Source organism: Protopterus annectens, chromosome 8.part1 (assembly GCF_019279795.1).
Source record: "Protopterus annectens isolate FY-2018-M chromosome 8.part1, PAN1.0, whole genome shotgun sequence".
NCBI classification, from domain to species: Eukaryota; Metazoa; Chordata; order Ceratodontiformes; family Protopteridae; genus Protopterus; species Protopterus annectens.
The window spans coordinates 241,341,755-241,358,930 of NC_056742.1; the positions used below are offsets into that span (position 1 = coordinate 241,341,755).

General features: G+C 39.9%; 1 protein-coding gene across 1 annotated transcript in view; it reads right to left on the reverse strand.

The window, feature by feature from the left end:
• Positions 1–16,176, reverse strand: part of CDH15 (cadherin 15) — a 394,116-nt gene extending 377,940 nt beyond the window's left edge. Inside the window, exon 1 of the mRNA XM_044081834.1 lies at positions 15,602–16,176. Within this exon, the coding sequence (XP_043937769.1) occupies positions 15,602–15,661 (60 nt within the window). The 5' untranslated portion in view covers positions 15,662–16,176. The remainder of the gene's footprint in view (positions 1–15,601) is intronic.
• Positions 16,177–17,176: the final 1,000 nt, after the last annotated feature.

Below are 17,176 nucleotides of genomic sequence, written 5' to 3' on the forward strand. Positions count from 1 at the left end.
ATTGATGGGTCATTTGAATTTGGTCATTTGGGGCTTGTATATATTCTTGTCTCTCCCTTTACAAACATGCTAATCTGTTGAAAACTAATTTTTATCACACAAATGCCACATTACAAAAAAAATAAAGATTGTATGCTAAATGATGCAACATTTGTGGACTTTATTACTGTATGTATTAACAATACAATTCTATGTTTATATTGTCTGCAATGTTATACATTAGTTAACCAATTTGTTACAATGTTGCATTATATAATGTTAATCACTGCTAATTATACAGAAGGGGAGCAGTCAAGATAAATGAAAATTCCCTCATACTGTTTACACATATAAGGGTTCAAAATATTTTGCTACACAGTATCATTATGTTTATAAACTCAAATTAAGACTTACAAGGGGCCTGTGGATTATTCCTAATTGTTCATATCCTGCTCATTGGAAATCTTTAGTGCATTGATAAAAATGCCTTGTGTTCCACCGAATCCCTACATTATGTAGATTCAGAAAACTATCATCATATAATACACACACACACACACACACACACACACACACACACACACACACACACACACACACACACAAACACACGTATAAATATTTACAGAAAGAGATATAGATATGCACTACATATATTTTATTATGCTGTTTTATATTTTATACAATAACTTCTCATTACTATTCAGAAACAAGCATGCTGATCGGACTGCCCAAACAGTGTGCCAATTGTAAATCAAGTATATACCAATAGAAAACATGTCCAGCGGCTGAAGTATTACTGAGTGACCAGACTTTCTATTTGCTTATGCTGGTGGACAGCAAAATACAAGAAAAATCAGGTATATTCTGCAAAACCAAAGAAACAGGAAACATACCTGATTTTCCTTGTATTTCTCAACTATCCCTCATAAAATCATGCCTTTTTAGACATTAAAAAACAAAAAAAAAAAAAAAAACAAAAATGGACATTCAAGATTTTCTTTCTCTGTTGCTTCTCTTGTACTGAACTGATGTACTATGCAAGCGTGGGAACACAAGCCCCATAAGGCTACCCACTAAAGTGAGCTAGCCTGTGTAAGTGATTTATTACTGTTTTTCCTGCATTTCTGTGTACTTTTTAACTTAAAAAAAAAAAAAAAAGTCCTTGTTTTCCCACCTTTCTCGACTAGTTTAGACCAGTATACAGGCTTTGCTGTATTCTGGACTGTGGTATAGTTCCTGTGTTGTCCATTGCCTTACTTGGATAGAAGGAAGTTTCTTTGCTCACCAGTGGGAGTGGGGAGCCTTGAGCAGCCTATCTGTCCCTGAAGGAGTGACCTCAGCACAAGAGCTTGTAGTAATTCGTCGTTTTGGACCATTTCCAGCGCTTTTGAAGTTCCCTGTTTAAAATCCGCCCCTGAGCGTTTTTTCTGGCTATACTACTCAGAAACAGCTCTTCGAGGTCCTGCAGAGTGGTGCTAGCAGCAGAGAACTGAGAAAAGCGACTACTTTACTGCTTTAATACCTGTTTTTTGCATTGTACATTATCTGCACTTAAAGATACATTTGGTCGAAAGTTTGTTGTTAAATTTAACTGTTGAGGCTACACACTAAAGTGCGCTAGCCTGTGTAAGTGATTTATTACTGTTTTTCCTGCATTTCTGTGTACTTTTTAACTTAAAAAACAAAAAAAAAAAAAAAAGAAATCCTTGTTTTCCTGCCTTTCTCGACTAGTTTAGACCAGTATACAGGCTTTGCTGTATTCTGGACTGTGGTGTAGTTCCTGTGTTGTCCATTGCCTTACTTGGATAGAAGGAAGTTTCTTTGCTCACCAGTGGGAGTGGGGAGCCTTGAGCAGCCTATCTGTCCCTGAAGGAGTGACCTCAGCACAAGAGCTTGTAGTAATTGGTCGTTTGGACCATTTCCTGCTCTTTTGAAGTTCCCTGTTTAAAATCCACGTTTGCGTGATTGTGCGCATAGCACAGCGCCGGTTAAACAGGCTTAAACTATTCCTGGCTCCGCCAAGTCTGCACTTCAATTTTTCCCTTAAGAAAGCTCTACTTTCAACAAAGTCAGTCTATTTGCTTTATCATAAGCCTAGCACTTGCTCCTAAAACCTTTCTTTTAAGTGAAGCACCCTTAAACTGACGTAAGCACTACATCCACCTACAACCCATGCTAATACCCACTTCCCTTCAAAGTCCTCTCTCTGACCCAGTTACACATCACCCCCTTATACTATTCTGGCATGTCGAGTGGTATATTACTGACATCCTCTCCAGTTCAGCTGGTTAATCTGGGAATCCTGAGACAATGTTACAACTGTCTCATGTACACAGACAACCCTCTCCTCCTCCCAACAAACACAAACACATGTGAGAGATGCAACTATATAGCCAAACTGGAGGCTGAACTCTCTCAACACAGGACTAACAAGACCAGACAGGAGGAGAAGGTAACCACACACACAACAAACCCAGTCTCACATAAACCAACCACAACTGCAAACCAAACACATAGTAACACAAAGACATACTCAGAGGCTCTAATAAAAAACTTACCGAAACAACAGAGGCTCCCAAAGCAGACATCCAAGAAAACACCACCACAAAACACTGCACAAGCAACACATAGTACACAAAGTCAGTGTGCCAAACAATCACAGCCCTTAAGGTGAAACACCATGCCTGATACACTAGTAATAGGTGACTCTATAGTCAGACACATTGATGTCCCACTTACCAGGCTGAACAAAGAGAGGGTAATGGTGAGCTGCCTGTCGGGAGCTAGGATCCGCCACATAACACAAGCACTCAGGCCACTCCAAAGCAAGTACAAATATGACTCCGTCATTGTCCATGCCAGTGTGAATGACCTGAGACGTACCTCCTTGGACTACATGAAAAGAGACATAGAGGAGCTCTCTGATTATGTAGCCCAGGCTGGTATGACCCTGACCCTGAGCAGCATCTTGCCCTCACCAAGAATGATGCCACAATACAAAGACAAGATGATCAGCTTTAATAATTGGCTCAATTACTGGTGTCATTCTAGGGGGATCCAATGTCTGTCTGCTTGGGATGACATGCTGAACAAGCCACGCTGCTTCGCAAGGGACGGCTTGCACCTGTCACCACTGGGCTTCCGGATATTGGCTAAGGCTCTTGCCACCCCCATAGTGCCTTTTTTAGGCAAGGCTCAAAAGACAAACCCACCACCTTAGAAAACAATAAAGGAAAAAAACTAAGGGTAATTATGCTCAATGCCAGAAGTCTAAATCTCAAGATGCAGGCTCTCAAAGCACTCCTCAGTATGGAGAGCATCGATGTCTGTGCAGTAACTGAAATCTGGTTCAAGGCTCCTGACAGCACCCCAGCCCTACCAGGTTATACCTCATATCATGCATTTCTGCCCCAAAACCTGGGCCGAACCACAAAAGGAGGGGGAGTGTCCATATTCATTAAAGACATCCACACCTCCAGGTTAGTGGCAATGCACGAAGCATCGGAGACCATCCATGTGCAACTAACCATAGGCAAAACTGCTATACAACTTGTAGCATGCTACAGACCACCCTCGCAATCTCAGGAACTCCATTCAGCCTTCCTGAAGACACTGGAGGATATGAATGTCTCACCAAATACCATCATATTGGGAGACTTCAACTACCCAAACATAGACTGGGTGCATTACTCAAGCCCCAACACCCTAGCCCAAAGGTTCCCGGAATTCATCAACTCAAATGCAATGGAACAACTAGTCACCTCCCCCACAAGGGGAAATAATATACTTGACCTGATCATCACAAACATGGGGACAAAATGCTCAACACCGGAAGTATACCCCTCACTAGTGAGATCAGACCATAAACTAATAACCCTAGATATTCATATCCCACCTCCACCCCCAGCACAAAAGACCACAGTGAGTAACTTCTCAAAAGCCGACTTTACACTCCTTAGGACTGAAATGGTATCCTTCAAGCCCCCTGGGCCAGTGGAAACCACATCCCACACTGCTGAATCCTTCACAAATGCTTTCTAAGGGCATCTCCAAGAATGCATGGATCATGCAATCCCAAATAAAACCAAGACCCTTTCCACCAAAGGCAGGCATTCTATCTGGTGGACCCCAGCCATAAACAAACTTTATAACAAGAGAAGGAAGCTACTGCAAGACAGAGCAAAATCCCATAAAGGGAAGGCATCCCTGAGCAGCACTAGCAAAAAACTACGTTCGCTAATAAAATCATCAAAGGCCAACTTCGAGAGAAAAATCGCTAAGGACACTAAAGATAATCACAAGGCCTTCTTCAGTTATGTTAGAAACCTGGGCGGAAACTCTCAGATATGTGCAGAGTTAGTTCATAACGGCAAAAAATACACTGAACCCACAGATATTGCCAACATACTGCCAGATAGGTTCAGTGCAAATTTCTCCCCTCCCTCTCCTGCAAAAGACGAAATAAATATCTCATCTGAATGCAACCTCCCTGAAATCTCAGATGTCCAGGTGAGAGCTGCCCTCAGCAAAGCTAAAAATACAGCATCCATGGGACCTGACGGTGTCCCGGGTTGCATGCTACGTGAACTCCTAGAGGAGCTAAACCCGCACATAAGAACACTGTTTAATCTTAGCCTTGCTACAGGATACATCCCTGAACACTGGCGTACAGCTACAGTGGTCCCACTCCACAAAGGTGGCACTTCTACAGACCCTGGAAACTACCGCCCCATAAGCTTGACCAGCCTGGTCTGCAAAGCTATGGAAAGGATCATTATGGAACTCATAAACAAAGACATCGGGGACCTACAGACAATTGACCCTACCCAGTTCAGCTTTGTAAAAGGCAGATCCTGTCTTTTAAACCTAGTGGACTTTTGTGAAACAGTCACTAGAGCCATCGATGAAGGCAAAGCAGTTCATACAGCCTACCTGGATCTGGCAAAAGCCTTCGACACAATACCCCACTCAGGCATCATAGACAAGCTCAACAGCTTAAATGTAAACCCGTTTGTCACAAGATGGGTTGCAAACTGGCTAAAGGACAGAACCCACAAAGTCAGAATAGCTGGAGCTATGTCAGACTCTAAGCCAGTCACAAGTGGAGTCCCACAGGGCTCTGTCTTGGGACCCCTCTTGTTTGGCATTTATTTCTCAGATGTGCAGTCAAACATAGGGGGGGGTTGTGGCTGACAAAGTTTGCAGACGACTGCAAACTAGGCGCCATAGTCGACACACCAGCTGACACATGCATCCTCCAGAAGGGCCTCACAGATACAGACGACTGGTGCCAGAGTCATGGCCTTAAAGTAAATGCCAAAAAATGTATAGTCATCCCCTTTGGAAAAAACAAAGTACCCACAAATTACCACATAGGCGGTAATCCATTAAGTACGGAAAAAGTAATCAGAGACCTGGGGACCCAAGTTGACAGTGACCTCTCATTTGACACCCACATCGCCAAAGTGGTTAGAAAGACCTTCTACCTTGCCCACCTTATCATGAAGGGATTCACATCCAGATCAAAGGATGTCATTGTACCCTTATATTCCTCCCTTATCAGGCCTATGATTGAGTATAATGCCCCATTTGGTATGTACCTCACCCGGCACCTGCAGCAGCTGGAGAGATCCCAAAAGTACCTTACCAAGAGGATCAAGGGTCTCCAGCATATGTCATATGCTGCCAGACTGAAAAAGCTCCAGCTCTATTCAGTAGCATACCGTCTGCTCAGAGATGATCTGTGCCTTACGTACAAGGCCATGTCCAATTCAGAATTAATGGACATGCTCCACCTCAAAAAATCCAAATCCATCAGAGCCATGACAGCTAAAGATCTAAACCTCAGCACAAATATGAATAGGACATGCTGGAGGGACAGATTCATAACCCAGAGGCTTCCCGCACTCTGGAACAGGATACCTGTCCATGTTAGGCAGAGCCCCTCACTGACTCTCTTCAAGAGAAATCTGGACGAATGGATGGGTGATCGTAGATTTACCCTGGGGGTCATCTCTGTGTCATTGCTAGATAGTGGCACAGTAAACTAAATTTAATTTAAATTGTACACTTTTGTATCATTACATGGGGTGGCGAAAGCCACATACACTTTGGCTAGGCTTATAAATGCCCTAGGGCAGATAGCCTAGTACTATACTATGAAACTATACTATAAGCATGCGCAGTAAATCAGTAAACAAGGAAGAATGCGGAAGAAGACTGAAGTGCCATTATAGAAAGACATTATTTAAGAAAGCTAAGCAATTTATTTCTTAAATAATGTCACTGTATAAAAATGATAGTCCACTTCTGTTTGTGGGTATATCAGGACTTAACCACAGTTGTTTTTTTTAATAAATCGGACTTCATCCTCATGATCAAACACACCAGCTGTGGGTAAATCCTAATATACCTACATACAGTCATGGATTATTACTTAAGCATTATGTGACTGTTAATGACTAAAGTTCACATTATGTAAAAACAAATACATTTTTCAATGCTCTGAGCATAAAAGTACGTTTAGCTTATTGTTACCAAGTATAAAATAAATCAAGACCAACTCAAATGAAAATAGTTTTATGATTCCAGAATCTAGCAACAGTGCCTTTGTTTTCTCCCTGGCCACAGACAACTATAACTAATCCACGAAAGACATAAGGCAGTGTGCCACAGAAAATAAATTCCATGAGTGTCTGTCACAAGGCTTCACTGTGACAAACAGTAAAAAGCAAACCAATGACTCTTTCAGTACTACCATGATTATCTTTTACAGGAAAAAATGGGCATTTTTTTAACCTATGCTACTTCTAGGTTTTTTTCTGTAGTTTCTGCACCATTCTACAGATTTCTCCTGTTAACATCTCCGACCCTGGCAGTCTCATCACTTAATAGTTATTACATCACTACTGGTTTGGTAAAGTGATGGTGTCAAAGATCAACATTTGTGGACGGTCTTTGTAATGCATTATGTATACTAGATCAACATACATCACACCAGTAATGGCTGAATGAAGAGACTGAGACATAAGATCTGCTCTCATCAGAATATTTACTTAAAGTAAAGGGAATACTGATGATCATATGACACAATTCCTGTTACTATTAATGCCCTCTTAAAGCTATAGTCCCACACTCTCTCTCTCTCTCTCTATATATATATATATATATTTATATATTTATTTATTTATTTTACATTTGTTAACCGGGATAGTCCACTACATAGGTCCATTTTCAGTGAAGATCCAGGGAGAAAGGTTCCATCAATAAGAAAACATGTAACAGTGCATAAACAAAAGTTGCAAATAAAAAGTTACATTCAAGTACAGTTATACATTGCTCAAGAAGTAAATACAGACGTAATAACACACTTGGTGAAACAGAGCTGTAATACAACATTACTAGAGTCTCAAGCCTACAAAAACATCAACATAATAGCAGGAGTGACATGTGTAAAACAACAACAGCACAAAGGTTGATTAAAAGTCTAAGCCAGAACGAACTTTCATTTTTATTATATCATATGTATATGTAGAGCCCTAGGACCTAGACTCATTAATTGTCAATTAAAAATTGTCATGTAAGATTAGGAGTGGTGAGCATAGTGGAAGAGGGTCTAACCTGGTGTAGTGCAAGAGCATACCCAGCTATTAATGAGATGTTTTTTTAATGATTGTTTAGACTGTGTAAAGGAAGTGATAGTAGGTATATGACTAGGTATAGCGTTCCAGTTTTTGGACACATAATTAGAGAAGAGGGAGTCACCTGCAGTATTGTTAGATTAGTTACTATTAGAATAGATTTGTTACTGGGGCAAAGAGTTCTGTTACTGCTGTGGAGGTGAAGTAGGTTTTGTAGTGCAGGGTGTTTTCTGCATGATACAGAATTTTATGGGCCGGAACAAGTTGATTGTAGTGTAAGAGTTGGGGAAGTTCCAGCCAGTTAAGCTGCTTCAAGGATGAGCAGTGGTGAGATCTAAATGGGGAGTCTGAGGCGAATCTAGCAATTTTGTTGTAGCATGAGTCAAGCTTAGCTAGGTCTGATTTTATAAGGTTGGTTAGAATAGGTGAGGCATAGAGGAGGGCGAGTGTGGACTATGGTTGCTTTTGTTGGTTGGGTAAGGAATTGTCTATTTGTATAAAGGGTACCCAGTTTTTGTGGACTTTCTTGATGGTCTGGAAGATGTGAATATCAAATCTGAGATTGTTATCAATCTCTACACCAAGAAGTTTGGTGTGCTCTGCGGGAGATATAGTAGTTTTGATGCTGGACATGATATTAAAAGTGGTAGTTGATGAGGAGGACCTAGTAGGTTTAAAGAGCAGTAGTCGGGTTTTAGCAGGGTTTTGTATAAGCTGGATATTGGATAGCCTGCTTCCACAGAGAGGAATGATTCTTGTGTTAATGTATGAAGTTCCTTTAGTGAGGAAGCTGCACAAATTAACAAAGATTCATCTGCATACTGCATGACAGATGCATTGGGAGTGGAGGAATAGAGCTTGTTGATATAGAGGGTGATCAGCAGTGGGCCTAATATAGAACTGGGGAACACCAAAAGTGACTGGAAGAAGGGGTGAGAGGTCTTGTTTCCACAGAACTGCCTGCTGATGGCTGGCTAAATAGCTTTGGAACCATGCTATAGAGGATTGAGAAAGAGCTAATTCAGATAGTTCTGTGTTGAGAATGTCAAGTCTAACCATATCAAAGGCCTTGGATAAGTCAAGAAAGGTGGCAAAAACATATCTACCATTGTTTCTATGAGAGCTTAATGTATTGGTAAAGGACAAAAGGGCAGTGGTGGTACTATGGAAGGGGTGAAACCCGTGCTGAGTGTTTGAGAGAAGTTTGTGTGTATGGAGGTAGTCTAATATTTGGAAATGTATGCACTTTTCAAGAACTTTTGCTAAAGGGGATAGTATTGCTATTGGTCAGTAGTTTGTAAGTTCTGTGGATAAATATATCTATGTATATGGCTATATGTGGTTACATCGCAGACCATTTACATCGGCATACATTACATCGACCACAAGTGGTCAAAACTAAATCAGTCAGTATGCCAGCACACATGCACCAAGCACGTACCTCATGCAAACCTGAAAAAAGAAAAAGAAAAAAAAACACATGGAGGCCACTCTGCTAATTATATATACCAATGCCAAGATTGCAAAATAGTGGGGAAAGGGCAAACACCACTCGCACAGTGATCCCACAAACAAAGCAGCTGGCATCCTGCTATGAACAAGCAGTTTGAAAAAAACAACCCTCCTAACAAAGCATACAATAAACTGAACTTACAATCAAACTGAAGGCACTCACACACACACACATATATTGTGTGTGTGTGTGTGTGTGTGTGTGTGTGTGTGTGTGTGTGTATATATATATATATATATATATATATATATATATATATATATACAAAATATATATATATATATTTATACATATAAATTTCTGTGTGTGTGTGTGTGTGTATATATATATATATATATATATATATATATATATATATATATATGTTCATAGGTTCATAGGTAGGTACTAGGCTATCGGCCCTAGGGCCCATACAAGCCTAGCCAAAAAATGTACCCTGGCTTTCGCCACCCAAGAAAATTATTTTCCTGTGCCCTGTCGAGCAGAGCCACAGAAGTGATCCCCGGGGTGAATTTCCCATTTCCCATCCAATCATCAAGATTTTTCTTGAAGAGTGCTAATGAGGAGCTCTGTTTGACATAGATAGGTAGTCTGTTCCAGAGTATGGGAAGTCTCTGGGACAGGAATCTATCCCTCCAGCATGTTCTGTTTATTGTGGTGACAAGGTTTAGGTCCCTAGAGCATGTAGCTCGGAGGGATTGGGATTTCTTTAAGTGGAGCATGTCCAACAGCTCTGGGTTTAACATAGCTTTGTATGTTAGGCAGAGATCGCCCCTGAGTAGGCGATATGCGATGGAGTAAAGCTGTAGTTTTTTGAGACAGTCTGCATAGGGCATCTGTTTGAGGCCAGTAATCCTCTTTGTGAGGTATTTCTGTGGTCTTTCCAGTTGTTGTAGATGTCTTGTGAGGTACATACCAAAAGGGGCATTGTACTCTATTATGGGTCTAATGAGTGATGAGTAGAGGGGAACAATGACCTCTTTTTTTCTGGATGAGAATCCTTTTGTGATGAGATGAGCCACGTAGAAGGATTTCCTGACCACTGGGTCTATGTCAGATGATTGACTTTTCAGAAACTCGAAAAAAATATTGAAGAGACCATATGATCGAGTTTTCAAAAACTTGAATGTCAAAAAAAAAATCTGAATACAGGGGGACAAGCCCCCCTGCACCCCCCCACACCCCCTGCAAATTATATATGCCATCTCTAAGATCGCACTACAGTTAGGAAAATTGTAAATTTCCCAATCCTTGCTGTACCATGCTCTCCATTAAAAGCTTTGAGTTTTCAAAAACTCAATCATATAGTCTCGACCATATGGACTTCGAGTTTCTAAAAGCTTGATCAACTGATAGGGACCCAAGATATCACAAGTACTTTACTAACAAATCAGGGTCTGCACTGGTGACTGCACAAAGCGTCTGCTGTTCTAGCTCTGCTCCCAGTCAGTGATCAGTTAGTAGGCAGCCATGCAAAAAGAAGTCCGCCCCCTTCCCATGTGATTGGATAGCCAGCTCCTGGCTGCTTCATCCCTCTTCCTGATGGCACCACTGACATTACACTCCTTGTTTATGCTTGATTTCAAGTGATACTGTCAGGTGCTGTGTCTATACGCTAGCAAGGTTGTACTTAGACTGCAATGCAAAATACTATGATCTAGTTTCACCAGACCATATGTAAGTTCTAAAAGAGTTTTATATATATTTATATAACAAAGACTGGGGTTAGTGTACCTTACAGAATCAAAAAAGTCATTTGAAGCTTTTGAATATTTTGTTGACAATAACTATGACAGTCTGAACTGCAATAAATATAACGAGACTTGCCAGAAGGTCTGATTAAGTAACATGACAGGTATGACAGACAGGAAATGTCTATATTTTGCACACTATTTCAGATGCATATCAATTCTGTGTGATCATGTATGTGGAGGATGTATCTTTGAAATGAGGAGGGGCTGAAAATCTTGTGTTCCGCTTTACAATCCTAGTCCTCCATTTCTTGGTATCTTAACTTTCTCTAATACATTACTAGGCTATTGCATAACTTTGTGTAGTAAATGCTTATGACTTTGAAAATATCTGATATAATGTAACTTCAAGATGAAATGCACATGCAGAAGGACTACAGCTATATAATGCCTGTTTTAATTCTAAATCTGCATAGTTGCAGCTATTGTACCTGTTCTGAACCAGATATTTTAGAGGAGCTGATAAAATGCAGGGTCACTAATTCAATACATTGTCAACTTTTTCTCATTGAGGGGTGTATTGAATATGTATGCTTTGATCCTTATATCTGGAATGACTTTTCATAGACATAGCGACTCATCGAATGATAAGGCTATGAATACAATGTAATAATTGAAGCTTGAGCTGTTATATTGTACATAAGATATTACAGATATTTAAGAGGAGATCTTATTCAGGTATATAAGGCATTTAGGGACAACTACCTCTGGGAATGTTTGGGGTTATCAAAAAGTGCTAGAGAATCATCAGATAACCTATGCAGAAGATTCTATAGGAATGAAAAGTGCACTAATTGGTTCTCTGACAGAGTAGCTGATGCTTGGTACAGACTACCAAATTACATTAAAACAAGTACTAGTTTAGATATTTTTAAGAACAGCCTGGACATTTATTATGGGAACAAGTTTTTTGGCATATTGGCATGCTAGAAGGGCTTTAATGCCCGTGCTTGAAAAATTTGTATGTATGTATATATGTATGTATGTATAAGAGTACCTGGAGGTATAGTATCAAACAGGTTGATGGATATACAGATAGTTATAACGAAAGCAAACAAAAAGTCTGGACCAACCCATGATGCAGTGGCCACAATACTTCTAGAGAAAACACAGTAAAAGCAAGAAAACATGCTAATTTCTCAAGTGTCTGAGTTAATAGCTAGTGTGAAGACACTTTTTCTCCAGTAAGAAAATATAGTTAAAGCAGCAAATGCTCTAAACTTCTACTCTTAAACTACATTAGTCTCAGGTCAACCAAGTCACCCTCAGAGGCTGCATAGAGTGTTTCTTCAACTGTACTGTCAGTTATGGGGCAGACATACAGCACTCTATGCTGATAGCTGCAAAACCGGAAAACATGTTGGTATATAGCGATTAAAGGACAAAACATATTTAATCAAAGTGGTTTTCACTCAGAGATAGAGTGTAAGATAATAATGTCTGTGCAATCTTCCATAATTGGGAAATTCTACCTGCACTATCACTTCTGGACAGACATTAAATAATGTACTCCAGTTTAATTACACTTTATGGATCCCAGACAAGTGAATTGGACCAGTGCTTGTGTATTAAAATCTGAACTATCAGAAAAAATAGAGAAAGGTCTTTAGTAGATAACCATATGATGATGATGGTGTTATTATTACTACTGTTTCTATTATTTGAAGCAACAGCTTGAAGTAGAGTCAGATTCTAGCATATTTATTAGCAATGGGAGTTACTCCCATGTAATGCTGTTTTGTAAATAAGTATACATGAGAAAAATGTACTCTGAAATTATTCCTGGGATTCATTAATGATACACTAAGGGCTAGATCCATTAATGCATACACTAACTGTACACAATCTGTATTCAAGAATATCCCTACCACATCTTTTGTGCTTTCTAGTCACTCAGAAAGATTACACTAAGTACACATGTACTATACACTTTGTGGTAACATTTATGACTTCCCTTCAATATCTAAGGCTGTGAGAAAATCATTAAGAAAACCGAAATTAGGAGGAAGAAGGTATGAGATATGCTTGTGTGTTCTATTTACTCAGAATGGTGACAGTCTGAAATTCTCAAATTGACAACCACATGACTCTTCTGACTACCATTCAAAATGTTCATGTAATCTACAAGACTATATCAGCACACATACATACAATTTCAGCAGCCATTTTTGCAAGGATCCAGTGAGAACATTTACTGTAAGCATTAGTGGACCAGACATCATTATCAAATACCTCTCATTTAGCCTTAATAAGAGTTTTCTTCAACAAGCCAACACAAAGAGCTGTAGCATTTTGTTAAGATTCTTCCAGATTATCTCAGAAATAAAATAGTTTGAGCAGGCACCACTCCAACATTTCACTATCAAAATGATTCATTATTTCTTTTCAACTGTGTAACAGCATATCAAATAGTCTCTCAAGCTCTTTCAACTTTCTAGTTATACAATTTCAGTAAAAAAAAAACTCATTTATGAATTAACCATGTGCATCCATCATAATCTTCCACTTCCACTCTTATAACAGTAATTAATGCCCTGATCTCCATCTCTTTTGTTCATATACCATATCCATTGTAAAGAATTTAAAATAATATTCCCATTGGTACTAAAATGTGTTTGAGTAATGTGATATACTCTCTGATGTTCTTTGAAAGAGATGGAGTGTTTTTGTAATACTCTGGAGCTTTTCTCCCTGGGCCTCCACTGAAAATGGGTATTTACTCAGACAGAGTTTCCCAGTGATCAAATGTCAATAAATAAAAAAATAAATACATACATACATACATTTCCCCAATGTAAGTAGCTGCCGGTTTACTGGTGTTTTGTTGAAAAGTGTATTACTTCAAATTTCACTGGCACTGAACTGTGGCTGCCATGTTTACATCTTTTTCAGTGCATTTGGGCTACGCTGCACTTGTTTGTTACCATCTACAAATGGAGTAATCTTAAAACACATTATTTGGGAAGTATCCAGTATCTACAACACAAACTGTCCAAGCATTTACAACACTGTCTGTAGTATACAGTTGTCACTGTCCTTTGTACTGAGCACTCACCTCACAGTCACACCATCATCTGATAGCTTACTCCTTGTCATGTTATCATGTTACCAAACTCAGTGCATCCGACAGACTTCGTTACATTTGTTACTACTCTCGTCTCCTCTCTAAATAAGCATGGATTGTGTTTATTCATATTGAATGATTTCTAATTTCAGTTTTCAGTACTTCTTGACATCTTAGCTGCAGTTTTCTTGTAGCTCTTGTTTCTAGGGAAAGCTCAGTAATATGCCTTTACATAGCTAGTACTCATTTGAAAATTCTAGCCCTATGGTGTGCACTATGTCTTCAGACTAAATAAATTATGGCTTCTAGGACTTCAAGTGTAGTATAGAAAGAAGGCAAGAATTCATATGCAGAAGTCAGACTGTTGGCATTGGTACCTCCCATGAGCAATGTGTCACTAAGGTGCCCTTTGTAACATATGCTACAGGATGACAATCAAGGCCATTAAAGATGGCAGTTTTGAGTCTTTGGGTTTTATGCCCACCCATGCAAGAGATTCAGTGGAAACATATAACTCCATGAAGTCTGCAGGTGCAAATTTACAGTGTATTTTGCCCTTGAATTGAGGCTGCTCACTGATTACTAATAAAGGGCAGTGGCACTGTCTGTGGGCATTCATCTGGTTACAGAGTACTCTTTCAACTAAATAGAAGTTTGAGGAAGGGGAACTCCAACCAGTCGTGATGATTTAGAGAGACAGTCACCACACCTACATCCTATGTAGGGTATTCCCTCATTTAGAGAAACTTCTTTAGCTATTGTCTTATGGCACTGCAACACCAATAGCGCGATCTAAAAGGTTTCTCGTGGAAATGAAACCTGATTTTACACTGTTAGTGATTACTATCCGCAGTGATGTTTCGATTCCTCTTTTCTACCCACTAGCCACTAAAGACGTTAAGGAAATTGACAGGTGCATGCATTTTACCTTAAAACGTTTAAGCCTCTCAATCTGTATTCTAAGTGTACCAAAAATAATAAAAAAATGGAAACATAGAAATACATAATCGCACTGCCCATAACAACGTAGAGGTACAGGTCAGTGAAGAAACGAATTTATCTTAACACAGCAGCCAATACCTTAAGACACGTACTTCTTTTCAAAGTAATCTACAACATACAGGTTTCAGCACTGACCTAACACATTAACACCTTGACCCTGTCTTCAGGAACATTTCTAGCCTGGACCTCAGACTAGTAGGCTCAGGGGCTCCCCCAAAAGAGAAGGCTAGCTGAAAGCTTCAACTTGGGACGGGCAAGTAAGCCTGCGCAAGTGAGGAAAAGACCACTTCAAAACAGATTAGAAAAGAGTGCAGAACAATTTTACTGGGTCGGGACAGTCGAATAATTGTGATTAACTACAAATATTAGTGATACAACTTGCTATTGGGACTAACCAGGACCACCAGTCTAATTCTACCAAAGGAGGGACTAAGTCATTTAGACGTGGAAGCAAAATCCGCTACCTCTGTTAATTCAATTATTTACTAAAATATCAGCAAGTGGTTGTTATTACATCAGTTTTGGCAACATGTGCTGTTCAGTGAGTCACCGAGTTACATTTGTAACTTGTCTTACCCACAAAACAGTTATCTGCTTCACACGCACCGCGTCCAACATCTAAAGACGCAATATAAAATCTAAACTTTACCTGTGCAAGAACAGCTCCCAGAAGCACAAGGGCTATGCAGTTTGTAATAGTGCCAGCCATGTCGGACTAGACCCAAACAATACCAAGCACCTCCAGTAACAAGTCCAGCAGATCTACGCTCTGCGAGCTGAATGTGCGGTTGTGTAGTGAAAGGCACCGGTTTCGGGCGAGGTTCAAGTCTTAGTACTGTGGAAACGCGCTTTAACTTTTCATTCAACTTTGTGTCGCCACCGGGTATTCCAAATAAGTTGAGTGACAGACAGCACATGTTCTGGGAAGGCATTTTAGCAGGGTTGAAATATTAGTCCCCAGGCGCGGTGAGGTGGGGGCGGGGGCTGTCACACCACAGGCGCACACAAACAGCTGCTGGCCCCTTAAGGATTCCTCGCATCACCGAAGGTCAAATAACTCCACTGAGCTGGTGAGATGGCATTGGCAACCTTAACGCCTTGTGTGCTGTTTTAGCCTGTCCCATAGAGATATTTAGCAAAAGCTACGGGGAGTATATGAGGAGCGCAAAATTGTCATGTTTGCACCAGGACTGACTGGCAGAGACAGGGAGAGAAACAGCGCGAGCACCTGCTTGTCAGTAAGTATCAAAGTATAAGCCCGATGCCCTGCCACATGTGAAAATACCCACCTACCCCCTTACCGTTTTGATAATAGCTCTATTTTCAGGTAAGAGCGACATTACACGATGTTTATATGTTATGGAGACCGACTGTTATGGACAGAGACGCCTACATCCCATCTGCATCCGATTTTCAGGGATGTCCTTGATTTTGACTCAAATTTATCACTGTCCTTAACCCCTTCTAAAACGGGTGACTTTGGAGAAAAGATGGTGAATTGCACGAAAAAGTAATAACAATAATTAGAGTTCTAAACTTATTTTACTTCATAAAATGTGTATTACTTTACACTCACCTATTCTGTTGATGTCGAAGTTAATAGTATTAATATTTTAAGTGTCCCTGATTCTTTCTGGATTTGGTCGTTATTCTGTTGAGAACTGTCCGTCGTTTGTTCATAGCTATGGAGAGACGTCTTAGTATTTATTTTATTTAAAACATATTCACATGCCTACGCATTTTTGTTAAATGCATGCCCGAATCAAGGAAGGTAGATTATTTCAAGGGGATTGAGGAAAGCAGGCAAAATGAATACATAACATAAATGAATAAAAGCCTACCTAATATCTCAGAATTAACCACTGGAATAGTTAGTAGCCCTTTACTTGATAGCCTTACTTGGTGAAAAGGCATATATCTCAGCAGGACTTTAAATGAGCAGGGCCATGTCATCTGGACAAGGAAAGTGAAAGTTAGAGTCCTGAAAGTACATCAGACTGCAACTGACAGTCGACACAAATTCTGCATCGCAGTTGTAATATGACCTATTTGAGTTTTGCCGTTCAACAAACTTGCCAACGAATTCTGAACCTGCCCTCTAGTGAGCCTGTTCATTATCCAAAAGGCTTAGTTAAAAGTCAGGACAGAACACAAGAAATGTAATCATAGTTCACTGTTCTAAGATCTGAAGAGGGCCTATATCATCTCATCTGATGAAAAAAAA